Below are 23,204 nucleotides of genomic sequence, written 5' to 3'. Positions count from 1 at the left end.
ACCATCACTCCCAACTCACTACTACCTTCTGTCTATTTGCTGCAAGTGTTCCCTGGTGAGTAAATGTCAAATTTTTTTCTTCCTGGTACTGGGATCAAACCTAGGGCCTCATGCGTGTCAGGCACGCTACCGCTCGGCTACGATTCCAGCCCTAAGTAACTGAAAAAAAAAAAAAAAAAAAGAGAAACCAATACTTTTGTAGAGCCTCTCACAGAGAAACCAAACAGCGGATAAGATCTGAAATTCAGGGCTGGAGAGGTGGCTAAGCCTTTAAATTTGTTGCTCTTGAGGAGGACCCAGGTTTGGTTCCCAACACTCACATCAATCAGCTCACAACCTCCTGCATGCAACTAGAGCTCCAGAAGATCCAATGCCATCTTCTGGGCTGCAAGGGCACCTGAGCACACACATGTGCACATATTTATTAAAAAATTTAAAACTAAAATAAAAAAAAATAACTTGGATACAGAGGTGAAAGATCTGAGTTTATTTACAATTTGGCATCTATGTCTTAGACATTTGTTAAAAAAAGAGAGACAATACCTACCCAATAAAGTGAAAATGGTGTAATCTATAACTTAACAGGGTTACTTATGGGCTGGATAGTTGTTGAGCTATCTCAATATTCAGAAGATACCAGCTATTGTATTAATAGTTAAAGGAACACTTAACTTTTTCTTTTCTTTTCTGAGACAGTAATTCGTGTAGCTCAGGCTAACTGAACCTGCTATGTAGCCAAAGCTGGTCCTGATCCTTCAGCGTACCTCCCAACTGCTAGGATTCCAAGCATAAGCCACCACACAGAGCTATACAATTACTTCTGACTTAGAAATCAGCTAAGTCTTTAGTGCTTGCCTAGCACACACACAATGCTCTGGGTTGGATCCCTAGCAACTGAAGTGCACACCTTTAATCAGGAATCAGGGAGGTGGAGGCAGGAAGATCGAAGAGGTCGATGTCATTTTCACGATGGTGAGCTCACCCATCAAGTAAGGTGCTTGATGGAGACACATAATGATGGGGGGAGAACACAGAACTCCACACACTGTCTTCTAACCTCTGTATGCATGCCAAGGAATTGCCCCTACCCTATAAATAAATGTTTTTAAAAAAGAACCATGTCTTTTTGCCTGTAATCCTAGCAGTAGATAGGTAGTATCAAGAAGACTGTGAACAAGACTAGCCTGGGCTACAAAGCAATATCCTACCTCAAAAGAAAAAGAAATGAGAGAGAAAAAATGTTAAATGTTGACAAGACCCCGTATCTCCTCTATGCCTCCCTGACCTCCCTTCCTTGTAACAGGCCTGCTAGAAAGGCTGGAGGTCACAGTATCCTGTAAACCCCTCAAGAATGCACTGGAAACTCACAAGTCAGAAAAGATCCAAGTACTTACATTTTCTTCTAATGTGGCGGCCTTATTCATTCTTTCTTGTGATCCTTGACTTTACTGTTTACAACAAGTAAGTATTCAAGTTCTCAAAAATGTCACCTAAATCCAGACAGATAGCATTTCACGCCCTCTGTTGGCTATGGAGCAGCATAACACTAGTGTTCCTGAGCCTGACGTGGCAGAGACGACAGTACCCAGAGAACCAGACTCAGCTGCAGCCTGGCACACTACACAGTCACACTCAGTTCATGTCTTACTATCACCTTATGGATCACATCCACATTACCTTCAACAAAGGCTAGCTGACCTCCACGTTTTTCTAAAAACAATTAAACAAATCTGTCTCTACTATTACACATAAGGCTGGATCCATTTAAAGCAGTCCAAACGTCCAGTTTCTTTGCAACCACATAATTTTTGTCCAAGTTTAAAAACCAATTAACTGTGAGTCACATCTACCCAAAGTCTTGATTCATATGTAAGAAAACTAATTTATTAAACCTCTGTACACAAAGGTGAGCACACCTTTATTGGAAGCATTTTTGAATAATTAAATTACAAAAAGTAAAAGTGTTATTAAAATTCATGCATGAAAATCTTACAAAAATAACCCAAGCAGGATAAAGCTGCTCATCCCTGATTTTTCTCATTTGGTGTTGGAATTGAAATGTGAATTTAAAATTGTTAGAATTTTCTTTTAAAAAGTGATATATTAAGCTTATATATACAGGATAATAGCAAAATGTAGAAAGGGAAAACAATTTACAAAAGACATTAAAAAAAAGAACAAACAAAAGAAAACCCTTCCCTCTTGACAGACACTCACGATCCACAAACGGTATACCCCAGACCAACCATCTCTGAACCAGCTCATGTGCACACCCCAGGTTATGGCCAGTGAGAATAAAACAGCACACTCGCATGCCCAGTCCTTCATTGCATAAAACAGGCTTGGGCTGAGATCACAGTTAACCTGTGGGCAGATTCTGGAAGGTGGGAAGGGCAAACGGGAAGTGGCTTCACCTGTCATCTCAGTCAGGGGGACAACGCAGAGCTGCAGATCATCGCGCAGCCAGCGCTGCGGCGGGGCCTTACTCGGGAGCCTTTTTGTTTTTCTGCTGATTTCGGGGAGAATTCTTTAACAGGTTTCTTATCCTGAGGTACATTCCAGTGGATTCAGCCATGTTCTCAAATTCAAAGGGTGTTATTCCAAGGGCAAACTTGCTCATGTCAGGTACCGGGCTGTGGATTTTTGAAGCTGTCGGAGGCTGGGTGTCCAGATGAAGGAGCTGCTGGCTGCCTCCATTGCTCATGTCACAGTTTGACACATCACCATTGTCAAGAAGAGCATCTCCAGGGTCCCCCTCTGCAGTGACTTCCTCTTCTTTCTGACAGAGCACTGCTGCCCCTGCCACTGGGCTGGAGGGAGGCTCATGTCCAGCTGTCTCCACAGTAGCAGTTGGCCCCTGGGGCTCAGCCGGCACTGGCTTTTCCAGGGCCTTTCCTTCTGGGACAGGGAGTTCAAACTCGTTTGGACAAGGGGAGGAGGCGACTGAATTTCCAGTTAAAGGTGTGTCCACAGGAACATCGGAGTCACTGTTGCCTCCCTCAGCCTGCTGGAGAGCTGCCCAGATCTGCCTCTGCTGCTCTTCAAGCTCCTCCAGAGTCAGGGCATCCTCATCCATGACTATGGGTCGGGTCTGGGGTGAGTCGCTGGGAGTCAGCGGTGGGGTGCCCTTAGGGAGTGGAGGAGTGAAGAGAGGTGGAGGTGTTCCCTGTGGCAGCGGAGGAGGTGTGCCAGGAGGCAATGGTGGTTGAAACTGAAACGTTTTGCTGTTTTGAGAACCAGGAGGAACCTCTACATCTGAAACGGGAAAGATGCTCTAGGAGTCATAGCACTTCATACAAATTTATTATTTGAACTTGGGGGTACCTAGAGATAGAATGGCCATAAACAACCATCTTTGAGAAGGCAGAAAAGGGTTGGACATGGTGGCCAATGCCTGTAAATGCTAGCACTCAAATGGCCAGCCTGGGCTACAGTCTCAAAAAAACAGAAAAAGGGAAAACCCTTAACTCTCAGATGCCATCACCATGGCTGGATGTCTTCGTGCTCTGGATCTGGGCGCTAAGGAACGTGAATCAAATCCTTGGGAGAGCTACCCTGTACTACATGTAGTTTCAGATGGAGGAAACATGAGTCATGGAGATATGAAGAGATCCTAGGAAGGTGCTGTCACTCAATGGGCTCCCTGAAGTCCACTTTCCTCTACCATGTCGGTCACCACCTTATTCCAGATCTGCTGACATTGTCAGAAAAAGCAAGCCTCCCTCACTCCTGGATTCATCCTCCTTACATCCATTCTCCAAGCTAGCCAGATACCTCTTTCTAAAACAGCCACCCGATCTTATGAAACAGTTTAATGAGAGCCTTAGGCACCATCTATGCCCTAAAGGATGAAGTCCAGCACTGCTTCATGCCTAGAAGTCTTTTATGATCCAGAATTTCTCAACCTGGCCTGACAGTGCAGATCTGTAACCCAACTAGCAAGGATGCTGAGGCAGAAGAACTCTCATGTTCAAGCCCAGCCTAGATATCTTTCTGGTACTGTCTTAGAATAAGAGCAGAAAGGAGGCTGGGGCCAAGCACGGTGGCACACAACTATAATCCCGATAGTGAGGCAGAGACAGGTGGACTGCTATGAGTTTGAGGCCAGCCTGGAGTACAAATTGTATCGAGGACAGTCAAGGCTATACAGAGAAACCCTGTCACAAAAGAAAAAAAAAGAAAAAGAAAAGAAAAGAAAGAAAGAAAGGAGGCTGGGATATAGCTCAGAGGCAGAGCGTCTGCTCAGCACATGCAGCAGTGGCAAGAGGCCTGTTGGCTTTTCCTTGGTCACCTCTACTGTCTAGCTGTTTCTCTGCTGCTGGCCTAACAGGCTCCAAGCCATGTTTCTGTGTGTGCATCTCCTCCCTCTTCAAGTGCTCCTCTTGCACCTGCTCAACTCTCTGCTAAGGCCTAGAATTCTCTCCTCAAGATACAATTCAAATTTGTTATCACTATGTTCTGTAATCAGCTCTGTGGCAGCTATGTCACACTGTTGTTCTCTTATGTACCATTTATTGTACATTATATGTTTTAAAATACAGTGACAGTCTGTAATCCCTAAGTGATGGTGAAGTCCTGGTGGAAAAAAAAAGTTATTATTTTAAGACAGGGTCTCACTTTGTAGACCTGGCTAAATTGGAACTCTCTGTGTAGGACAATCTAGCCTTGAACACATAGAGATCCACCTGTCTCTGCTAATGCTGAAATTGAAGATGTGCTACCATGCTGGACTAAAAACTTAGTTTTTGTTTGTTTGTTGATAGAGTATTTTATGTCACTAGATTGGCCTGGAACTTGAGCTCCTTTTGCCTCCATGTCTGGAATGCGGGGGTTACAGGCACATGTGACCATACTTGGTTCTATGTAGTTTCAACCCAAGGCTTCATGGGTCAGGCAATAACTCTACCCACTGAACCACAAAATCCAGTCCTTCATTTGAAAATTTAAAAAATGGGGAGTGTTCACATTCAAGTTTGGAACAAAGTACACTATTTATACCTTATTCTAAGTGTTTTTTTTTTTCCCCATCAGTGATGGTGTTCAAACCGGAAGACTCACATATGCTAGGCATATATTCTACCAGTTATACTGCTGGGCTAATTATCACAGTATTTCTTAATCCATTCTCTCATAAAGTTGTCATTTTACCTCACTTCAGAACATCCGCCTTGCTATACAAGACAAAACTAGCCAGGCAGACTTTGGAGTGGAAAAAATTTTAGCTTTGGATCCAGACTAGCTCTGGGGTTTATCTGACTATAAACCAGAAGTTTCCGGGCAAACAAGAATGAACAGTGGTTGAGGCAGGAAACTGGGCTCTTTTGTCGGACCACCATGCCCCGGGTTGAGCACAGGCTCCCTGGGAAGGCATGGAGAGATAATAGACACACAGTGTGTCGGAGGGCAATCTGTGTCAAGAGTGCATGGCCCCTGGGAGGAAACCAAGTCATAGAACCACTATGCTTTCATCTGTCTACACCCCTACACCTGCCCAGTGGCTCAGGTGTTCTTGAAACTGGACATGCCAGAAACATGTACGCCCTTTTGCTGCTTGTTCCAGAATGCGGCCCCACCATAAGAGCTGGACAAGCTGTGGCACTGTGGTTGCCTGAGCCTGCCAAATTCAGGGACTTGGCTACCCAGTCCCTCTGCCTTCCACATGTAAAAGAACTTTTCTCTGCCTATTTCTCTCAGCCTTTGAATTGTTCTGTTTGGCTTCAAACTAACTCAGCAATCTGCTCTAATCTCCTGGCTCTTTCTCATTCTCTGGCTCCTTTGGTCTTCACCTATGTCTAGCTTATTCTCTCACACAACCTCTCCCTGTAAAACTGCCTCCCCCCTTCTCTCATTCTCTGTGTAGCTTCCTTAAGTAGGTTCCCTTTCCTCTGTTGGGCATATCTTATTCTGTCAAGTCTTTCTCTGATTTGTCACTGTTTCTGCCACTCAATCAGACACTTTCAAACATGGGTGCTTCCTTCTACAAACTAACTTTATCTTCATTGTTTAAGATTAAGGGCGTATACGACCACACTTGGACCTATACTTTTCTTTACCTGAAACATGTTCTATACTAGGTTGGCCTTGAACTCAGATCTGCTTGCCTGTCTCCTAGATTAAAGGTGTTTGTACTCCAGCCAGATTCCTCAAGTGTGGCTTCCAATTTAGGCTTTACCAGTGACAGTGGCAATGCTCTGATAGCTAAGGATTGGGAAAGTAAGTATGGGGAAGTTCTGATCTTCGTACCAAACCTAAGAGCAATCAGACTGATCTTGCTTTCTCAAGGAATCAAAATCACGAAACTTACCTGAGTCAAGCTCCATGTCTGCAGGGGAGGCTGCTGAGCTGCCCTCTTTCCGCTGCTTCTTGGGACTGTTAGGGCTGGATTGAGAGGAAGACCGCTTGCTGCTAGACCTCATGCTCAGCTAGTGAGTAACCAACAAGAACAAGAGTGAGACAGGGCAGAGAACCTCTAACCCATACTTAAACCAGTCCACAACCAAGCAATAGCTTTTACAATATAAACCAGAAAGAACAGCAAGATACAAATGAACTGTAAAATCTCAGAACCACAAACATTTGCCAACTATGCCCTTAAAATCTATGTACTGGGCTGGAGAGATGGCTCAGCAGTTAAGAGGATTGTCTGTTCTTCCAGAAGTCCTGAGTCCAATTCCCAGTGACCACATGGTGGCTCACAACCATCTATAATGTGATCTGATGCCCTCTTTTGGCATGCAGGTGTACATTCAGATAAAACACCCACATACATTAAAAAAAAAAATAAATCTATGTACTGATGCTAGGAATAGAGTTTAATAGTAGAGGGCTTGCCTAGCACATCTGAAGTCCTAGGTTCAGTTCTCAATATCTCTCTCACATACACACACACATATTCTCTCTCTCTCTCTCTCTCTCTCTCTCTCTCTCTCTCTCTCTCTCACACACACTCACTCACTCTTACCGACTGGATGTTAGAAGTAAGGTAACTGGCAAACACATCCTTCTGCTGACATGCCTGCATTGGTATGGAACCGAACATTCTCCATTCCTAAGAAGGAAGAAAAAACATTAGTGGATTTGGAAAACATCACCCTTTTGAGATTTTGCTTTTAGCATGAGGCATAAGGGCTGCTGCAAATCCCAGGCCAGATTAAGCAACACAGTAACTTCAATGTTTTTCAGCACTACAGTGGAAGAACCCATTTCAACAACCTCCTAAATATCCCCAAATAGAAATGTCCCAATGAAACTTTGTATGCAAACTAGACAATAGCAATAAAAACTGTAAAACTAGACTTAGGACCCCAGGACTTCGAAGAGGCAGAAGGAACATCACTGAATCAAAACCATCTCAAACAAAAAAAACCAAGACCAAAACCTGCCACCACCATCAAAGCAGCTCACTGTTGAAACATGGATGAAAGATGGTGACAGACAACAGTGAATGTGAAACAGCTATTCATATAGCAAGAAATTTACCACAAACAGGAAAAAAAAAAAACAACACAGAAAAACAGACGGAAGAGCTGTATAACAGGTAGTCATTTTTAAGTAAAATACCTGTACGACTACCTAAAAGACTACTTTAAGAAATTGGTTTCAAAATAGTCCTAATAGTGTTGGGTTGTTTTTTTGTTTGTTTGTTTTTTGAGGTCTATTATGTAGTGTCCACTGACCTGGAACTCACAGAGATTAAAGGTGCACCATCATACAACATCGTACTTCTGAGTGTTCTTCTGAGGCTCAGACTCTGACTGAGGTTGCTGCTACAGTTTTAGGATTATACTGACTTTGTTTTGTTTTTCGGGACAGGGTTTCTCTGTGTAGCCTTGGCTGGCTGTCCTGGACTTACTTTATAGATCAAGCTAGCCTTGAATTCAGAGATCTGCCTGCCTCTGCCTCCCAAGTACTGGGAATAAAGGGATGACTTTTTTAAAAAAAAGATGTACGTATGTATATATTTTATGTATATGAGTGCTCTATTTACATGTACACATGCAGGCCAGAAAAAGGCATCAGATCCCAGTATAGATAGTTATGAGCCATGTGGTTGCTAGGAATTGAACTCAGGACCTCTGGAAGAGAAGCCAGTGTTCTTAACCACTGAATCATCTGTCCAGGCCTGACCAACTAACTTTTGCTTCTTCATTTTGCTTAGGAGGTATCAGAAAAACCCACACTTTTGACAAATACAGCTTTACACTTACTATTCTAATTAATAAGAGAAACCAGGGTTGGGATATAGCACAGTAACAAGTGGCACTAGCACATAAAAGAGGTTCTGAGTAAATTTCCAGGACTGAATGTATGTTAGGGAGGCAGAGGTAGGCGAATCTCTGAGTTAGAGGCCAGCCTGGTCTACAGAGTGAGTTCTAGGACAGCTAGGGCTATACAGAGAGACCTTGTCTAAAAAAACCAAAAAAGTCTTGGGAGGGATGATTTAGTGCATAAAGAATTGCAGCACAAGCCTGATAACCTGAGTTTGGCTCTCAGCACCCACGTCAGCGCTGGATGCAGCAAAATGTGCTTGCACACTGTAATCCTAACATCTGGGAGGGGGAGGGAGGGTGATCAGGCCAGTCTGCAACGAGACCTGCCTAACAAATGAAAAGTTGAAACATGCCAGTAAAGCCTCACTTCATTTTGCCTCCTCTTCCCAAGTACTATGACTACAGGTCACACTATGAATTCACTCACTTCTTTATGTAACAAACTGCTACATATATTAATATTTTGAAAATCTTTATCACATTTCAAAAGAAAAATTTTAAAATGTACTTACATCTGGAATACCTCTGGGAGTAGATATATTAAACCCTGGATAGTTTACCAATTTTGAGAGATCATAAGTGACATTTTTATTCTGTATTTCTCCAGTTTCTGTTTCCACATCAGTATCATCTATTAGGGGGGAAAAAGTTAATTTGGCTAGACACCAAACATGTCCCTCCCCACATCAAACCACACAAGGAAAGTGCTGAAATACTATAATGGAATTAGTCTGAGAATGTCTAATTGTCATTTTCCTGAACCATTATAAATTTAAATAGGCTCTGGGCATGGCAACCTATGACCCCAACATTTAGGAGGCTGAAGCAGGACTTCAAGGTCAGCTCTAACTCTCAGCAAGTTCCAGGCAAGCCTGGGATATAGATTCTGTCTCAAAAAAACAACAAAAGATTTAGCTGGGTAGTGGTGGCAGATGCCTTTAATTCTAGCACTTTGAAGGCAGAGACAGGTGAGTTCCAAGCAGGCCTGGTCTACAGAGTGAGTTCTAGGACAGCCAGCGCTACACAGAGAAACCCTGTCTCAAAAAACCCAAACTAGGGCTGGAGAGATGGCTCAGTGGTTGCTCTCCCAGAGGTTCTGAGTTCAATTCCCAGCAACCACATGGTGGCTCACAACCATCTATACTGGAATCTGATGCCCTCTTCTGGCATGTGGGAGTATATGCAGGCAGAGCGTCACATGTTAAATAAATAAATAAAATCTTGGAATAATTTTAAAAAACAAAACAACAAAACCCAAACTAAGTAACTAAAACATATATAAAAAAGATCCCATTCCCAAAAGAACAAAACACTTACATTAGAAACAACACTAAGTTCTTTCAATGTCTGTGCCATGGTAAGTGTGTGGAAGTCAGTGAACGATCTGTTAAGTTAGGCCTCTCCTTCTACCATGTGGATCCTGAGAACCAAAATTCAGGTCATCAGGCACGGCAGAACATGCCTGTTCCCACTGAGCCATTTCTCTGGCCCCTTTGCTTTTGAGGCTGGCAGGGTCTCATGCTATTTCTGCTAACTAGCTACACAGTCGATCCTTTCTCTCTGCCTCCCATATCACTGTGAAGCACCAAGTGTCTCTTGCCACTGATGGGTTTATGTTACCGATCCTAAGACAGTCCAAAGCTTTTCAGGACTACCTGCAGGGCTCTGGATCTGGACACAGTGGTCACAGACCAAGTTGAGATAGCAATAGATAGCGATGTGATATTTCTATCTTCTCTCGTTCTCTCCCTCTCTCTTTTTTTGTTTTACTTTGTTTATCGAGACAGGGTTTTCTCTGTGTAACAGCCCTGGCTATCCTGGAATTTTCTGGTTGTTTTTTTTTGTTGTTGTTTTTTACCCTGAGACAGGGTTTCTCTGTGTAACTTCAGCTGTCCTGAATTCACCTTGTAGACCAGGCTAGCCTTACGCTCACAGAGATCTGCCTGCCTCTGCCTCCCGAGTGCTGAAATTAAAGGTGTGCACCACCATGCCCAGCTTATGGCTAATAGTCTTTTTTGTTGTTGTTCTTTTTCATGTGTATTGCATGCATGTCAGGGAATTGAACCCAGATCCTCTGGAAGAGCAGTGATCTGAACGGCTGAGCCATCTCTCCCATCCCTGGTTAATAATCTTAACTAACATGGAGAGAGAGAGAGAGAAAATAAATAAATAAATAAAAGACCCGTAAGTGACTTCTCTATGCAAACATACAGTACCATTTCCATCATAGAGTGCAAGCCCTGAATTCTCCAATTCAGCCTCCTTGAGCCAGCCTGGTGGGTAGCCCAGCTGGCGCATGCGGTAGATGAAAGGGGGAAGACTCCTGTCCGTCACACCCAGTGCATCTTGAAGTTCCTCACTAAGTAAAAATAAAGGGGAGAAAAGAGGGTGAATCCCAATTTGCATGAAAACACGATTCTGGCATCTTTCTTTTTAAAAAGATTTATTATCATTTTTATATGTCTGAGTGTTTATGCCTATATGCATGCCCATTCCACACATGTACACCTGGTGCCCATGAAGGGCATAAGAGGCCATCAGATCCCGGGGAACTGGAGTTACAAATAGAGTTCTGAGTCATCCTGTGGGCAATAGGAATCGAACCTGGCCCTCCGAAAGAGCAGCCAGCGCTCTTAACTTCCAAGCCTTCTCTCCAAATCCAGATTTTTCTTAAAACAGGGCTCCCATTCTGTAGCCCAGGCTCACTTAGAATTTATGAGGATTGTCCTGCTTCAGACTTCCAGCTGCTGGGATCACAAGCATGGGCTACCATGTCTGGCTAAAACATGTCTGTCCCATAATATATAGCATCAAGTATGACACATATCAAGCCTTTGATAAGTAGGTTTGAATAGAAGAATGTATTCTGTACAGACTTATTACACAGGCTTATATTCTCTGTCTTTTGCTTTGTTTTGTTTTTTGAGACTGAGTTTCTCTGGGTAGCCTTGGCTGTCCTGGACTTTGTAGACCAGGCTGGCCCTGAACTCACAGAGATCCTCCTGCCTCTGCCTCCCAGGGTGCTGGGATTAAATGTACAGGCCTGGCTCATGCTTATATTCTTGTAATCCCCAGAAAAGACAGCATGTTCCAAATACTGAGAAAATGAAAATGATACCCCATGGTAAAACAATAGGTACCTAATAACTCCTGGCTTGAATCTTCCAAACCTCTCTTCTACTTCTTCTGCATGATAGCGCTGCTGAAAACTCTGACTGTTTACCTCACCACAGGCATCCATATACTCTTTTCTCTTTTCACTTATTCGAGCAGCATTCCGAGGCTAAATCATAATAATGTTTGAAAAGAATGGTATCAAGCAATTTAGAAATAGCTCAGAAATTTACTAAGAATACTCACTTTTTGAAATGTAAAGCATAAAATAGACTATTCTAGTTTTAATGTATATTATACACATAAAAGTGTTCAGACATTTTTGAAAAGCAAGCAAGAAAAAAGTCACTTTAATTGTTTTACTTTAGTGTTATCAAAACCTAAATTTAACTTAGTTTTGTTTGTTTGTTTGTTTCTTGAGACAGGGTTTCTCTGTGTAGCCCTAGCTGTTCTGGAACTTACTTTGTAAAGCAAGCTGGCCTCAAACTCAAGAGATTCAGCTGGCTCTGCCTCCCTAGTACTGTGATTAAAGGCATGTACCACTACCACCCAGCTCTAACCTTTTTTTTTTTCCTCCCCTAAGCGCTGAGGACCGAACCCAGGGCCTTTTGCTTGCTAGGCAAGCACTCTACCACTGAGCTAAATCCTCAACCCTAACTTTAACTTTTTAAAATATACTGCCCAAAAATTAACTCATACTTCATTTACCTCAAATACAGAACATTATGCTATTTTCTTGAAAAATTTCAATATCTTAAATGTAAGCAGGAATTTTAAAAGATTAAAGCACAAATGAATGTAGCACAGGAATTTCATGCATATTAATCAGAGCCATATACAATAACATATCCACCAGCTACTGTTCACAGACATTCTGCTTATGAGAGATTTACCATTGGGCACTCCTTCATCTGATGCTCTTCAGAACCACAGTTGAAACAGTGAGGCTTTGGCCTATCAGGTCAGAACACAAAACAACAGAAATCCAAAGATTTTCATGATGTACATGACAACAGAAAAACAAATCAATACATTCTGATGGCATCGGAGTGCCAGGGACAGTGGAGGACGAGGTGCACAGTATCTGCAACTGTTGAGCACAGTGATGTGTCTTGTACTTAAGTTACACAAGCAGCACTTGTAGTCTTTTAACCAAGAACCAGCCTGCTCCACACTCGTTTGCTACCTCTCGGCTTTTTTCAGTGATTAGTAACAGAAGAATCAAAGCAAACAGAGCATCACTTCCTTCAGGTGACATGGGAAGAAGGCAGATGGTTCTGAGACTGTAACCATACCGCCAGCCATAGCAACTTCTCTCCACCCTCCCAGGCAGCAGGCCTGAATTCCAAGAAATGGGTGATCAATTTAAACATTCAACATTTATCTCGAGATAGCAGGATTCTAGCTCCATGTGAAATTTATATCAAACCAGCAACAAGAATATTAACTTTAAGAGTTGATAGAGTTTACAGTTCTAGTATTAGGAAACAAAGAGTAAAACAAGACAACGCCCCACACAAACCTTTTTGCCTTTACTTGCATTTCTTGCCCTTCTAGAGAAACAATGTGGCTGAAGACTTGCTGGTACCTTTAGTGAATTTTATTAAGGAATAGTTATCATAGTCTGCAAAATTTGGTAAGCTTTTTTTTTAAAGGTGAACTTAGTGGCAAGATGCATAAAAGATCTTCATTCACTATGTAGGATACTTGGGTATTTCCCATCCTTCCGTAAGCTGAGGGTTTTCATTTAGTAGCGGTTGCCCCAATTTATCAAGGCAAAAATTAGTAAAATACAGGACACTTCCTACAACCTGCAGAAAACAAGTCAAAAAATATTGCTATTTAAGCAGAAAAAAAAAAAAAAAAACATTAAGTAACGTAAGTCTATGATAACGTAAGTCTATGATTACCCATTAACAGACTGACTCTGGGAAATAAAGCCCTAAACAGGAGCTGGACTGACGTGCAAATAAAGTGACACAGGTACCATCAGTACTACAAACCATGCTGTCTCAAACACAAGCCTGACTCTCCCAGGTCCCTCCACACCTCATGTTTGCAGCAAGACCATCAGAGCCTGCATTTGGTTTCTGGTTCCTTGGTTCCCATTTACTTTGTCTACTACCAAGTTTTTGCAGCCATTTCATACAGACAGGTTGAAAATACAATGCAAGAAATATTCATGCCCCCTGAACCTAGACTGAATAAATAGTAAGTCTGAATTTTTCTGTGCATGACACTCTTCATGTATACATGCACACACACACACCAACTTTTTACTTAGCTACTTAAGGTAGCTGCAGACAGAGTGACAATTAAGAACATTTTCCTATGAACCAGTAGTAATTTCCTAGTATCACCTACATCAATTCTACATTCAAGTTTCTCTACCTCCAAAATGTTCCCCCACCCCGCCCGAAACAGGGTTTCTCTGTGTAGAGAACTCTCTCTATAGACCAGGCTGGCTTCAAACTCAGAGATCCACTTGCCTCTGCCTCCTCTGAGATTAAAGGCATGTGCCACCACGCCTGGCTCTTCAAACTGCTTTGTATAGCGTTACCCCAATCCAGGATTTAATTAAGGTTCACCTGCTGTATTCGGATCTTTTTCAGTCTCCACTGTCTACAACCCCCTCTCCAGAACACTTCCAGCACTGCTTCATTCCATCACTACACTAGCCGCTTGACAAATAAACTAAGGAAGGACTCAGCAGCTTAATCCCTTGAGCAACTGTTAATCTTCATCTCTCAATCTATCAGCAAGTGGTGACATAACTGATTCTTTCTTCCAGAAACATTTTCCATCCTTAGAGGCTTTCAGGATGCCACTCCCAGTTCCGATTTACAGATGAAACTTTTTGCCCCCTAGGTCCCTCTTATCTCTCCACCGCCTGTGGATTAGCATGCCATAAGGGTGGTCTGTCCACTCTCACTTCCCCAGGTAATTTACCTAGATCTAGGGTCTAAGATAGAATTTCTATGCTTATGAACCCCACAAAAGAGTTCTGATCCTTTAGCTCCAGTTTTTTGATATTCAAATGCCAACATGACACCTCTTTCTGGACATATAAGGTATCTCAAACTCATCTATTTAAAATGGTACTGGAAGCTGGGTATGGTGACATCTGACTGTAATCCCAGCACTTGAGGCTTAGACAGAAGGACCACAGTTCAAGGCCAGCTTGGGATACACACCTTGACCCTGTCTTAAACCCCCCCCCCCAAAAAAAAAGAACCAATTCCCAGCCCTCTTCATACCTGCTGCCCCTCTACACACTTCCCTCTTTCCTTGGCCAAGGCCTGAGTTCTTCTGACTATTCTTTCATGGGTTCTCCTACCATGAACACATTTGATTGGCTTTATTACAAGTATATCCAAGACCATGCTGGTCTGTTACTGCTTTCTCTTGCCTGAGGTCAACACAATAGCCTTCTGACTGACTGTAGACCCTACTCCGGTCTAGTTCTTCCTATTAAGACATGGCACATTGTGTTTTTGCCTATGACCCTTAAGTGGCTTTTAGACTATAACCTGAAGTTTTCATTGAGGATGTAAGTGCCTCTGTCACTTCCTGGTCAATCACTGAGCTTTCCATGTGTTTCCTTCTCAGTAAAATGGTAAGAACAGCACCTCCAGGAGTATCACTTCAATAGCGCCCAAGTGACCTCCCAGTACTTGCTGTGCAGAAAACAATCTGAATGCTGGCTGCTGGCATCTACTTCCCTTTCCTATTTACTGAGCCCTCTTCACTCAGAGTACAGCCTTACATTTTCCTTCAATTCACCCAGACCTTAGCCCTTACAGGCACTCACCAACAACTCACTGGACAATGCCCCTATCCACAGCTACTGCATCACTCTTCTCCCAGGCACCCCAGTTGTTCTGGGTATTGAGTTTAGAGCCTTCGACATGCTGGGGTAAGTGCTCCAGCACTAAACTGCAGCCCGACACTTCTTTACTTATTTTGAGGAAGAATTTCACTAAGCTACCTACGCTGCCCATGAATGTAGCCTAGGTTGCCCATGAGTGTAGCCCAGGCAGGTCTTAAACTTTCAACTTTCATGCCCCAGCCTCTCATGTAGCTAGGACAGATGGACAGACAGACATACACACTCGCACAAGCACACACACTCCCTCACTGGGGAACTGAACCCAGGGCCTCACATGATAGGCAAGTATAACTTGACCTATATCCCCAACCTTACTTTTCTTAGGAGCTCAACCTTCATCCTCTGAAATACTCATTAAACAAGAGCTGTCCCTGACTCTCTTTTCATTGCTGTCTCTGAAACCTCTCAGATTCTGGCACAAAACAGCATTCAGTAAGCACCAGTATTGTCTAAAGGACTAAAGTGATAACTATAAAACTCTCATTCTAGACAAGTATTACTTTAATTCCATAGCCTTTGAGATGGAAGAGAAATGCAAGTTACCTAGTTGAATTAAAAAACAAACAAACAAACAAAAAACCTTATTCGGGCAGTGGTGGCACACGTCTTTAATTCTAGCACTCCAGAAACAGAGGCAGGTGGGTCTCTGCGAGTTCAAGAGCAGCCTGGTCTACAACAGAGTGAGTTCCAGAACAGCCAAGGCTACACAGAGAAACTCTGTCTTGAAAACAACACAAACCTTCTTAGAGCTAAATGTGGCTAACCCCTGCAAATTTAGCACTTCAAAGGCCCAGGCAGGAGAACAGCTGTGAGTCTGAGGATAGCCTGGACTAGAGTGAGTCTTGCCTCATAGAACAAATAAAACAATTTGCACTGGTAAGATGGCTCAGATGCTAAGCCTGACAACTGGAATACATATCAGGAGCCACAGGCTCGAAGGGCAAGAACCAAGTCCAGAAAACAGTCCTCTGACACCTTCACAAACGCACCACAGCACACGCACGTGTGCATGCACACCCACGTGTGCATGCACACCCACAGGTACGTTTAATAATTAAAAGAAGAACCAAACCATAGACAAAATAAATAAATAAATACAAACTCTATTTTTTGTTATTGTTTTAGTTTTTCGACAGTTTCTCTGTGTAGCCCTGGCTGTCCTGGACTCCCTTTGTAGACCAGGCTGGCCTCAAACACACAGCCTGTCCCTGCCTCCTAAGTGCTGGGATTACAGATGTGCACCACCACACCCAGCCCCTAAATTTTTATTTCACTCAAGTAACATGGACTTTTTTTTCTTCTCTGATGCTAACTTCTGATTTTTTTTTTTTCTTCTTCTTCAAGTTTCTTCATGTCCTTGAACCCAGAGATCTGACTGCCTCTCTTCCCAAGGGGTGGGATCAAAGGCGTGCCATACCACCACCAGGCTTTTAGTCAAAAATTTAAAAGATAAACACAAAGAGGTAGGTCAAAACCAACACCAACTTTTGCAAATGAGCTATTTTGTGTCCTCACAACAGAGTGCAACACTAAGCGGCAGATATTTAGAGGATGACACCCACACTAATGTTTATTACAAAAGAATGCTGTGATCACAGGAAGTCATGTGACTGACTATACCACCTTATCATTAAACCACCCAACTGATAAAACACAGGAACACACACCTGCAGAATTAAAAATAGAGTCCAAACTTACACTAAAAGCTTCCTTGTTGTTTTTAATGGTACATGATTCTTCCACTTTATGGTCCTCTTCCAATATAACACTGGATGGCTAAGATGATGATAAATGTGTTACAAACAGCCACAAGAGGAATACCTTTTGATTTTCAAACATTAGGAACCCCAGCACCCTTTCTTCACTTAATAACACACATAAAGAAGACCTCTTGCCATAATTAGAGTTTAGATGCCAAGGCAGGGTTATCTGCTAACTATCTAGTGCTTCAAATAGCAAGGCAGATTTGACAACAAATAGCCCAAGAAGGACCAAATAAAAATAAAAATAAAAATAAAAGTATAATTTAACATTACTAGTCAATACTGATAACCTCATAGACCTCAAATCATTACAAAATTCTGAAATGTTCACTGGATCAAAAATAATATTAGGGGCTGGAAAGATAGCATAGCAGTTAAGAGCACTGACTGCTCTTCCAGAGGACCCAGGTTCGGTTCTCAGTATCCACATAGCAGCTCATGACTGTCTGTAACTCTCGCTCCAGGGGAATCTAACATACTCACAGACACACATTCAGAAAAAAAATACAAGGGGGCTGGAAAGATAGCTCAGCAGTTAAGAACACTGGCTGCTCTTCCAGAGGTCCTGAGTTCAATTCCCAGCAACCACATGGTGGCTCACAACCATCTGTAAAGGAATCCAATGCCTTCTTCTAGTGTGCCTAAAGACAGAGTACTTGTGTACATAAAATCAATTAATAATAATAATAAAAAAAAAAAAAACAACAAAACACTAAATCCAGGCAGGACAGCAGAGCAGCACCAATCCCAGCCAGGTGGCAGTGCTGGTCCGACTTTGGAGAAGGATGCCAGCACACAATTTTCACCATTTTGGTTTTGACTCAAGGATATTTCTAGTGTAATAGCAGCTGGCAGCAAAAAGCATACCCATTTAGCACCAAGCCTCAAGTTTAAAATACCTGTGGTAAAAGGCTGAAGGAAGTCTTTTCCACATCATTTTTTTGCTGTTCCTCAAATCGTTTTATTAAATTTGATACAAACTCCTCTATTTCTTGGTGGTATTGCCTGTAGGAGAGAGCAAAATGGTTAGACCTGGACAGAGTGAAACATTAGCCAAGCAAAGTCCTTTGCATTAGTTTAAAAAGTCATGACTCAATTTTATTTTTGTTTTTCATGTGTGTCACATTCACTAATGTGACTTTGTAACTCAGAATGCTACTTAGAAGCACTGTTAATCATAGCACCATTAGCAGTGTGATTCTGACACTCTGTAGGTATCTGGCATAGAACCTCAGTCAAAGAGTTATGAGAATAAGTAGATTTTATTTATATATTTCATATTTTTGTTTGTTTGCTTTTTTGTTTTGGCTTTTCAAGGCAGGATTCCTCTGTGTAGCTCTGTATGTCACTTAATTTTTTTTAATAGGTATGTTGTAAAAATAAAGAGTGTTGGGCTATCTAATATTTATCACAAATAATAAGACAAAGACACCTGTTAGATTTTATAATTGCCTTATTTACCTTGGGCCAGGCAGATATACCTAATTACACTGTCTGAATCACTTCACCATCCAACTTACAGCCCCCATCCAATGCCATCCTCCTTAACCATCCTATCTTCCACCCATAATCTTATAAATATTTGCTTTTATTCTTCATAGGTGCTACATGCAAATGGCTCAAAAAACAAAACAAAACAAAAAGCCTGTCATAGTGGTGCATGCCTGTAATCTCAGCACCCAGTAGGCAGAGGTGCAAATTTCAGGCCAGCCAGGGCTACAAAGAGAAGTCCCTATCCCAGAAAACTAAAAACAAAATCCACTAAGAGAGTTACATAATGAAAAGCTCCATTCCTATATATCCTCCTCCTAGACTTTCAATGCATATAAAAGAAAATGCCCATTTCACATGAAAACTAGAAACAGAACAGAACATAATAAATAAGTAAGTAAATAAGTAAATAAATAAATAAATAAATAAGGCCAGAGAGATGGCTCAGTAGTTACATTGGTTGCTCTTCCAAAGAATCAGGGTTCAATTCCCAATACACAAATAGCTAAGTACAACTGGCCACCACAGGCACCAGGCATGCATGTCATGCTCAGACATACTTGCAGGTAAAGCAAACAAATAAATTTAAAAGAGAGAGAGAGAATAAAGGTGATACAAATATACAAATAGTACATTTACAGAATTCAGTTTCATAAAACACACAAACTCTTATTTAAGAAACAGAAAAACTACTTACTTTGAAATAGCATTGTTCATGAACAGAATTTGTAATAATGGTCCATCTATCTTAGTATTGCTCACCAGTATGCCACTAAAACAAAAGTTAAACATAATCTTAGAAGACATTAAAGTACATACATAGCTCGTATAAGCAAGTGAGTTTTGTGGTAACAATTATTCTTTGCTGAGACAAGATCTTAGTAACCCTAGCCTATGTCATGCCTGGGGTTATTCTCCTTCAGCCTCCCCAGTCCTGTGATCACAGGTTACACTACCACACCCAGCTAACTTTTGTAACTCTTGTTTTGCTTTTGGTTTTTTGAGATAGGGTCTCTTTGTGTAGAATTGGCTGACTTGGACTCACTTTGTAAACCAGGCTGGCCTCGAACTCAAAGAGATCCTCCAGCCTCTGCTTCCCAAAGATGGGTTTCTCTCAAAATTTGACGACTGCTGATTGGCTAGACTGGCTGGATCTCCCCCAACCTCTTACAGCACTGCGATAACAGGTGTCAATTTTGGTGCCATTTTACAGAGCTGCTGGGGCCCTAAGCTCAGGTTCTCCTGCTCATACAGCAAACACTTTAACCATCTGGCTACCTCCTCAAGCCTAGAAAGTATACAGGGTCTCACTGTGTAGCCCCGAAACTCACAGTGTACATCAGGCTTGGATTTCAACTCACAGGGATCTTACTGCCTTTGTTCCCAAGTGGCCATCACAGCCCGCACCACCATGTCTGGCCCAGAAATCATATCAACATTTAAAAAAAAAGTTTCACAAACCATACGTTAATTTTCTGGTTTTTAACAAAGTTTCTCTAACTAGTTTCTAATTTCCTTACAAATCAGGGGACAAGGGAAGAGGATAAGCAAGCAGGTTGTACTATACCTCTAAATGTTTCCAAGTAATTTGGTTTTAAGTATAAAGGAAAATTAAAACACTGAATGAATTTTTACTTCATTTTATTACAGACTCCTGGAGGCCAACACACACTGCTTTAACTATTACAGTCCAAGAGTCACAAAACTTAGGAATTATAGGCAGCACTGCTCTTCTCAGGATAAGACCAGTATGCGCTAGAATGATGTCTAGTGTAAGGCCTGACCTACTATCATAAGTGACCTCAGTAGACAGCTTGCATGTCTGTCACACCAAGAGATAGGAGGCAGAGACAGAAGGCTCAAAAGTTCAGGACTGTCACAGCTACACAATGAGCCCCACCTCAAAGTTCAGTCATGACCTAACAGTACACAGACAAACAGAAGCACAGGGAAACATGCCAATTTCAAAGCCTGAGCACAGTTCAACTGGAATCGTATCTGTGATGCCAGCACTTGGAAAGTTAAGGCAGGAGGCATACCACAAGTCTAAGAGCAGCCTGGGATACACAGGCAAAAAAGAAGGAAGGGAGGAAGGGATGGGGAAAAGGAGCAGAAAAAAAAGAAAGAACCAACTGTTCTATATAATTTAGTTCTTTAGGCCTGGATGGTGACACCTGTTTTTAATCTCGGCACTCAAAAGAGGCACCTGGGTTCAAGACCAGCCTGGTATATATAAAGTGAGTTCCAAGCCAGCCAAGGCTACAAAGTTAAAACCCTGACTCAAAAATAAAATAATTTAATTTAGCGACTTGTTAAATTCACATCCAGATGCCAGCATTTAGTATGTCTGTTATGCCCAATGACTGAATACACGTTTACATTCTGTACTTTCTCAAAAGCACGTTACTTTTTCTAAAGTGCTGTGCCTTGCCAGAGTTGCCAGCACCAGGTGTAATTCCAGGCCTGAAGGGAGGCAGGAAGAGGGGATCAGCAGTTCAAGGTCATCCTCAGCTACAATGTAAGCTGGCCCCAGCTTAAGCTACAATGAGTTGTCTCAACAAAACAAAACTAAAATGCTATACCTTGCCCTGCTTGTATTTATAAGGTACTTTAATTGTGTAAACAATGCTAGTATGGTCGCTTGTATCTGTAATACCAGCACTTTCAAGGCTGAGGAACAAGAATTTAAGTTTAAGGTTTAAGGTCAGTCTAAATTATACAGTGAATTCTAGGCTAGTTTTGGTTATGAGATGAAACACTGCTTCAGTAAACCAAACCCTGCACAAAAAAACAAAACCAACCAACCACCACCAATAAAAGTAACAGTAATAACAATAATAATAGCTGTAAAGAAACAACTACCTAAAGTAACTGTAGACCTATTTTATCCTTCCAGAAATGTAAATAGCTGGTTTTAACTTGCTTCGCTGAACAGTCAAGCAAAATTTTCTGGATTCAGGAAAGAGATCCATTAAGACTGTTTAAACATTTGGCTGACTTACAAGAATTACTTTAAACTCTTAAGTCAACAATAAAGAACCATTACTGAATTCTTCATAGTATTCTGCATAAATGATGATATCAAAATCCCACAACCTTTTTACAAAGACGCTGCGATTAACGACATGTGAACCGTAATGGGCATCTCAGGTGTAATTTTAAGATCTCATACCTGGGTCTTGTCAGAATGTTCAATTTTCTTTTAAGTTCTTGATGTTATTACTGGTTAAGGAATATCAGTCCTCACGAAACACAATTATGCAGGACAATAAAATTCAAACACTAAAACTCTTGCTTTTGTTTTCCAAATGTTATAAATTTAAAGTAAAAACCTGTAAGTATTTTGTGGGAAACACTGAGTACATGTTTGCTGGAGGACAGGACAATGGACTGAAATGCAGTTTTAATTCCTTTGAATATATATTCTAAGACGTGAAAAAATTAATCTTTTTTATTAATGAGATCATGGTGTTCCTGGAACAAGTTGCAGCCAATGTAGCAAAATGTTAAGGAGACTATGGGATTGCATCTACGGATATGAAATACACAATCCTTTCAACTCTGTTCTATTTTATAAATTTTCTTAATAAAAGGTCACGACAATAGTATCATGAAAAAATCAGACTTCAAAAGTTGATATATCAAGCACTCTCGAGGTTCATTATACGTTTTAAATGGAAAGTTACAAAAGATAAATAAAAAAATAAATAAACGGAAAGTTACCTGAACCAAAACTATCTGTACACTCAGATTCAATAAAGAAAGGAAATGAACATACTAGCAAATCCAGAAACTCTGTAATCAAGTTAATTAAGTCAAGGGGAAATTTGGCGCGTTTTCCCCAGAGCACTGCAATGCAAAGCTAGCTCCAAAAAAAATTAAAAACACCTCGCCAATTAACCGTTTCCCTTTGCATGCTAACTATTTAAGGCTCCCGATTCTGCCTAACAGTGGGCACTCTTAGCTTTTGCACATCTGCAAATATCTCAATTCCGGAGCTACGATCCCCGCATCTTCAAACATAAAACTACACGACTGTCTCAACTTGAGCTCGGCTGCAAAGAGAGAAAACCGGGTGACCGCAGAGGGAGGGAGACAGGTGTTTGCAAGGCGACAGTTAAGGGTCTGCAGTGACCCCCTTTGAGTTGGGGGCCAGGCTGGTCTGTACAGAAGGATGCTCACGGGGAGGTGCTGGCGCGCAGGCCGCGCAGCAGTGAGTGCAGCGGGTCGGAGACTTCCTCCCGCCGGCCCGCCGAGCGGCGGGAGAAATGACTTAGAATGCTGGTCCTCTTGGAATTTCCGCCGCGCCCGCGCCGGCGGCCACAGAGACCCCAAGTCCCAGGTGACAGGGCCCAACGAGCCGGAAGGATATTCTCGGCGCGGAGCTGCTCGATGGTCTCCTCGCAGCGCCGAAGCTGCTCCTGCAGCTCCGCGTCGCCCACCCCATTCTCGTCGTCGTCGTCCTCTTCCTCCGCGTCGTCGTCCTTGAAGCGGGTGTGAACGGGCTTCGGGGTTGACTCCTCTTGAGGGTCAAACGCCTCAAATAGCTCCAGGTCGCCAAAATCCACACCGGCCGCCATTTTGGGTTGTGGGAAAGATTCGAGGGCAGGGGGCGAAGGTTGTAGGGCGGCACCGCTCTCCTTGGAGGTTGATTCTCCACACGCAGGCCTCCAAAGC

At 42.2% G+C, this 23,204-nt stretch overlaps 1 protein-coding gene across 2 annotated transcripts; it reads right to left on the bottom strand.

Moving 5' to 3' along the window:
- Positions 1-1,862: 1,862 nt before the first annotated feature.
- Positions 1,863-23,204, bottom strand: Zcchc8 (zinc finger CCHC-type containing 8). 2 transcript variants are annotated; one of them, XM_021662338.2, is made up of 14 exons: positions 22,900-23,204; positions 21,700-21,742; positions 19,225-19,299; positions 17,936-18,041; positions 16,972-17,049; positions 13,092-13,195; positions 12,907-12,972; positions 12,278-12,338; positions 11,411-11,553; positions 10,487-10,629; positions 8,783-8,901; positions 6,962-7,048; positions 6,305-6,422; positions 1,863-3,255 (listed from the first exon to the last, which is right to left on the bottom strand). In XM_021662338.2, exons 1-14 carry the CDS (start codon positions 23,105-23,107, stop codon positions 2,483-2,485), a joined length of 2,124 nt encoding a protein of 707 aa, XP_021518013.1. In that variant the 5' UTR covers positions 23,108-23,204; the 3' UTR covers positions 1,863-2,482. The 2 variants fall into 2 exon arrangements, with proteins under 2 accessions (XP_021518013.1, XP_060238357.1); XM_060382374.1 differs by lacking the exons at positions 12,907-12,972; positions 13,092-13,195; positions 21,700-21,742; positions 22,900-23,204.

Source organism: Meriones unguiculatus, chromosome 4, assembly GCF_030254825.1.
Source record: "Meriones unguiculatus strain TT.TT164.6M chromosome 4, Bangor_MerUng_6.1, whole genome shotgun sequence".
NCBI lineage: Eukaryota > Metazoa > Chordata > Mammalia > Rodentia > Muridae > Meriones > Meriones unguiculatus.
Note: the sequence above shows the minus strand (reverse complement) of the source record. Positions and strands in the feature narration are given on the sequence as shown.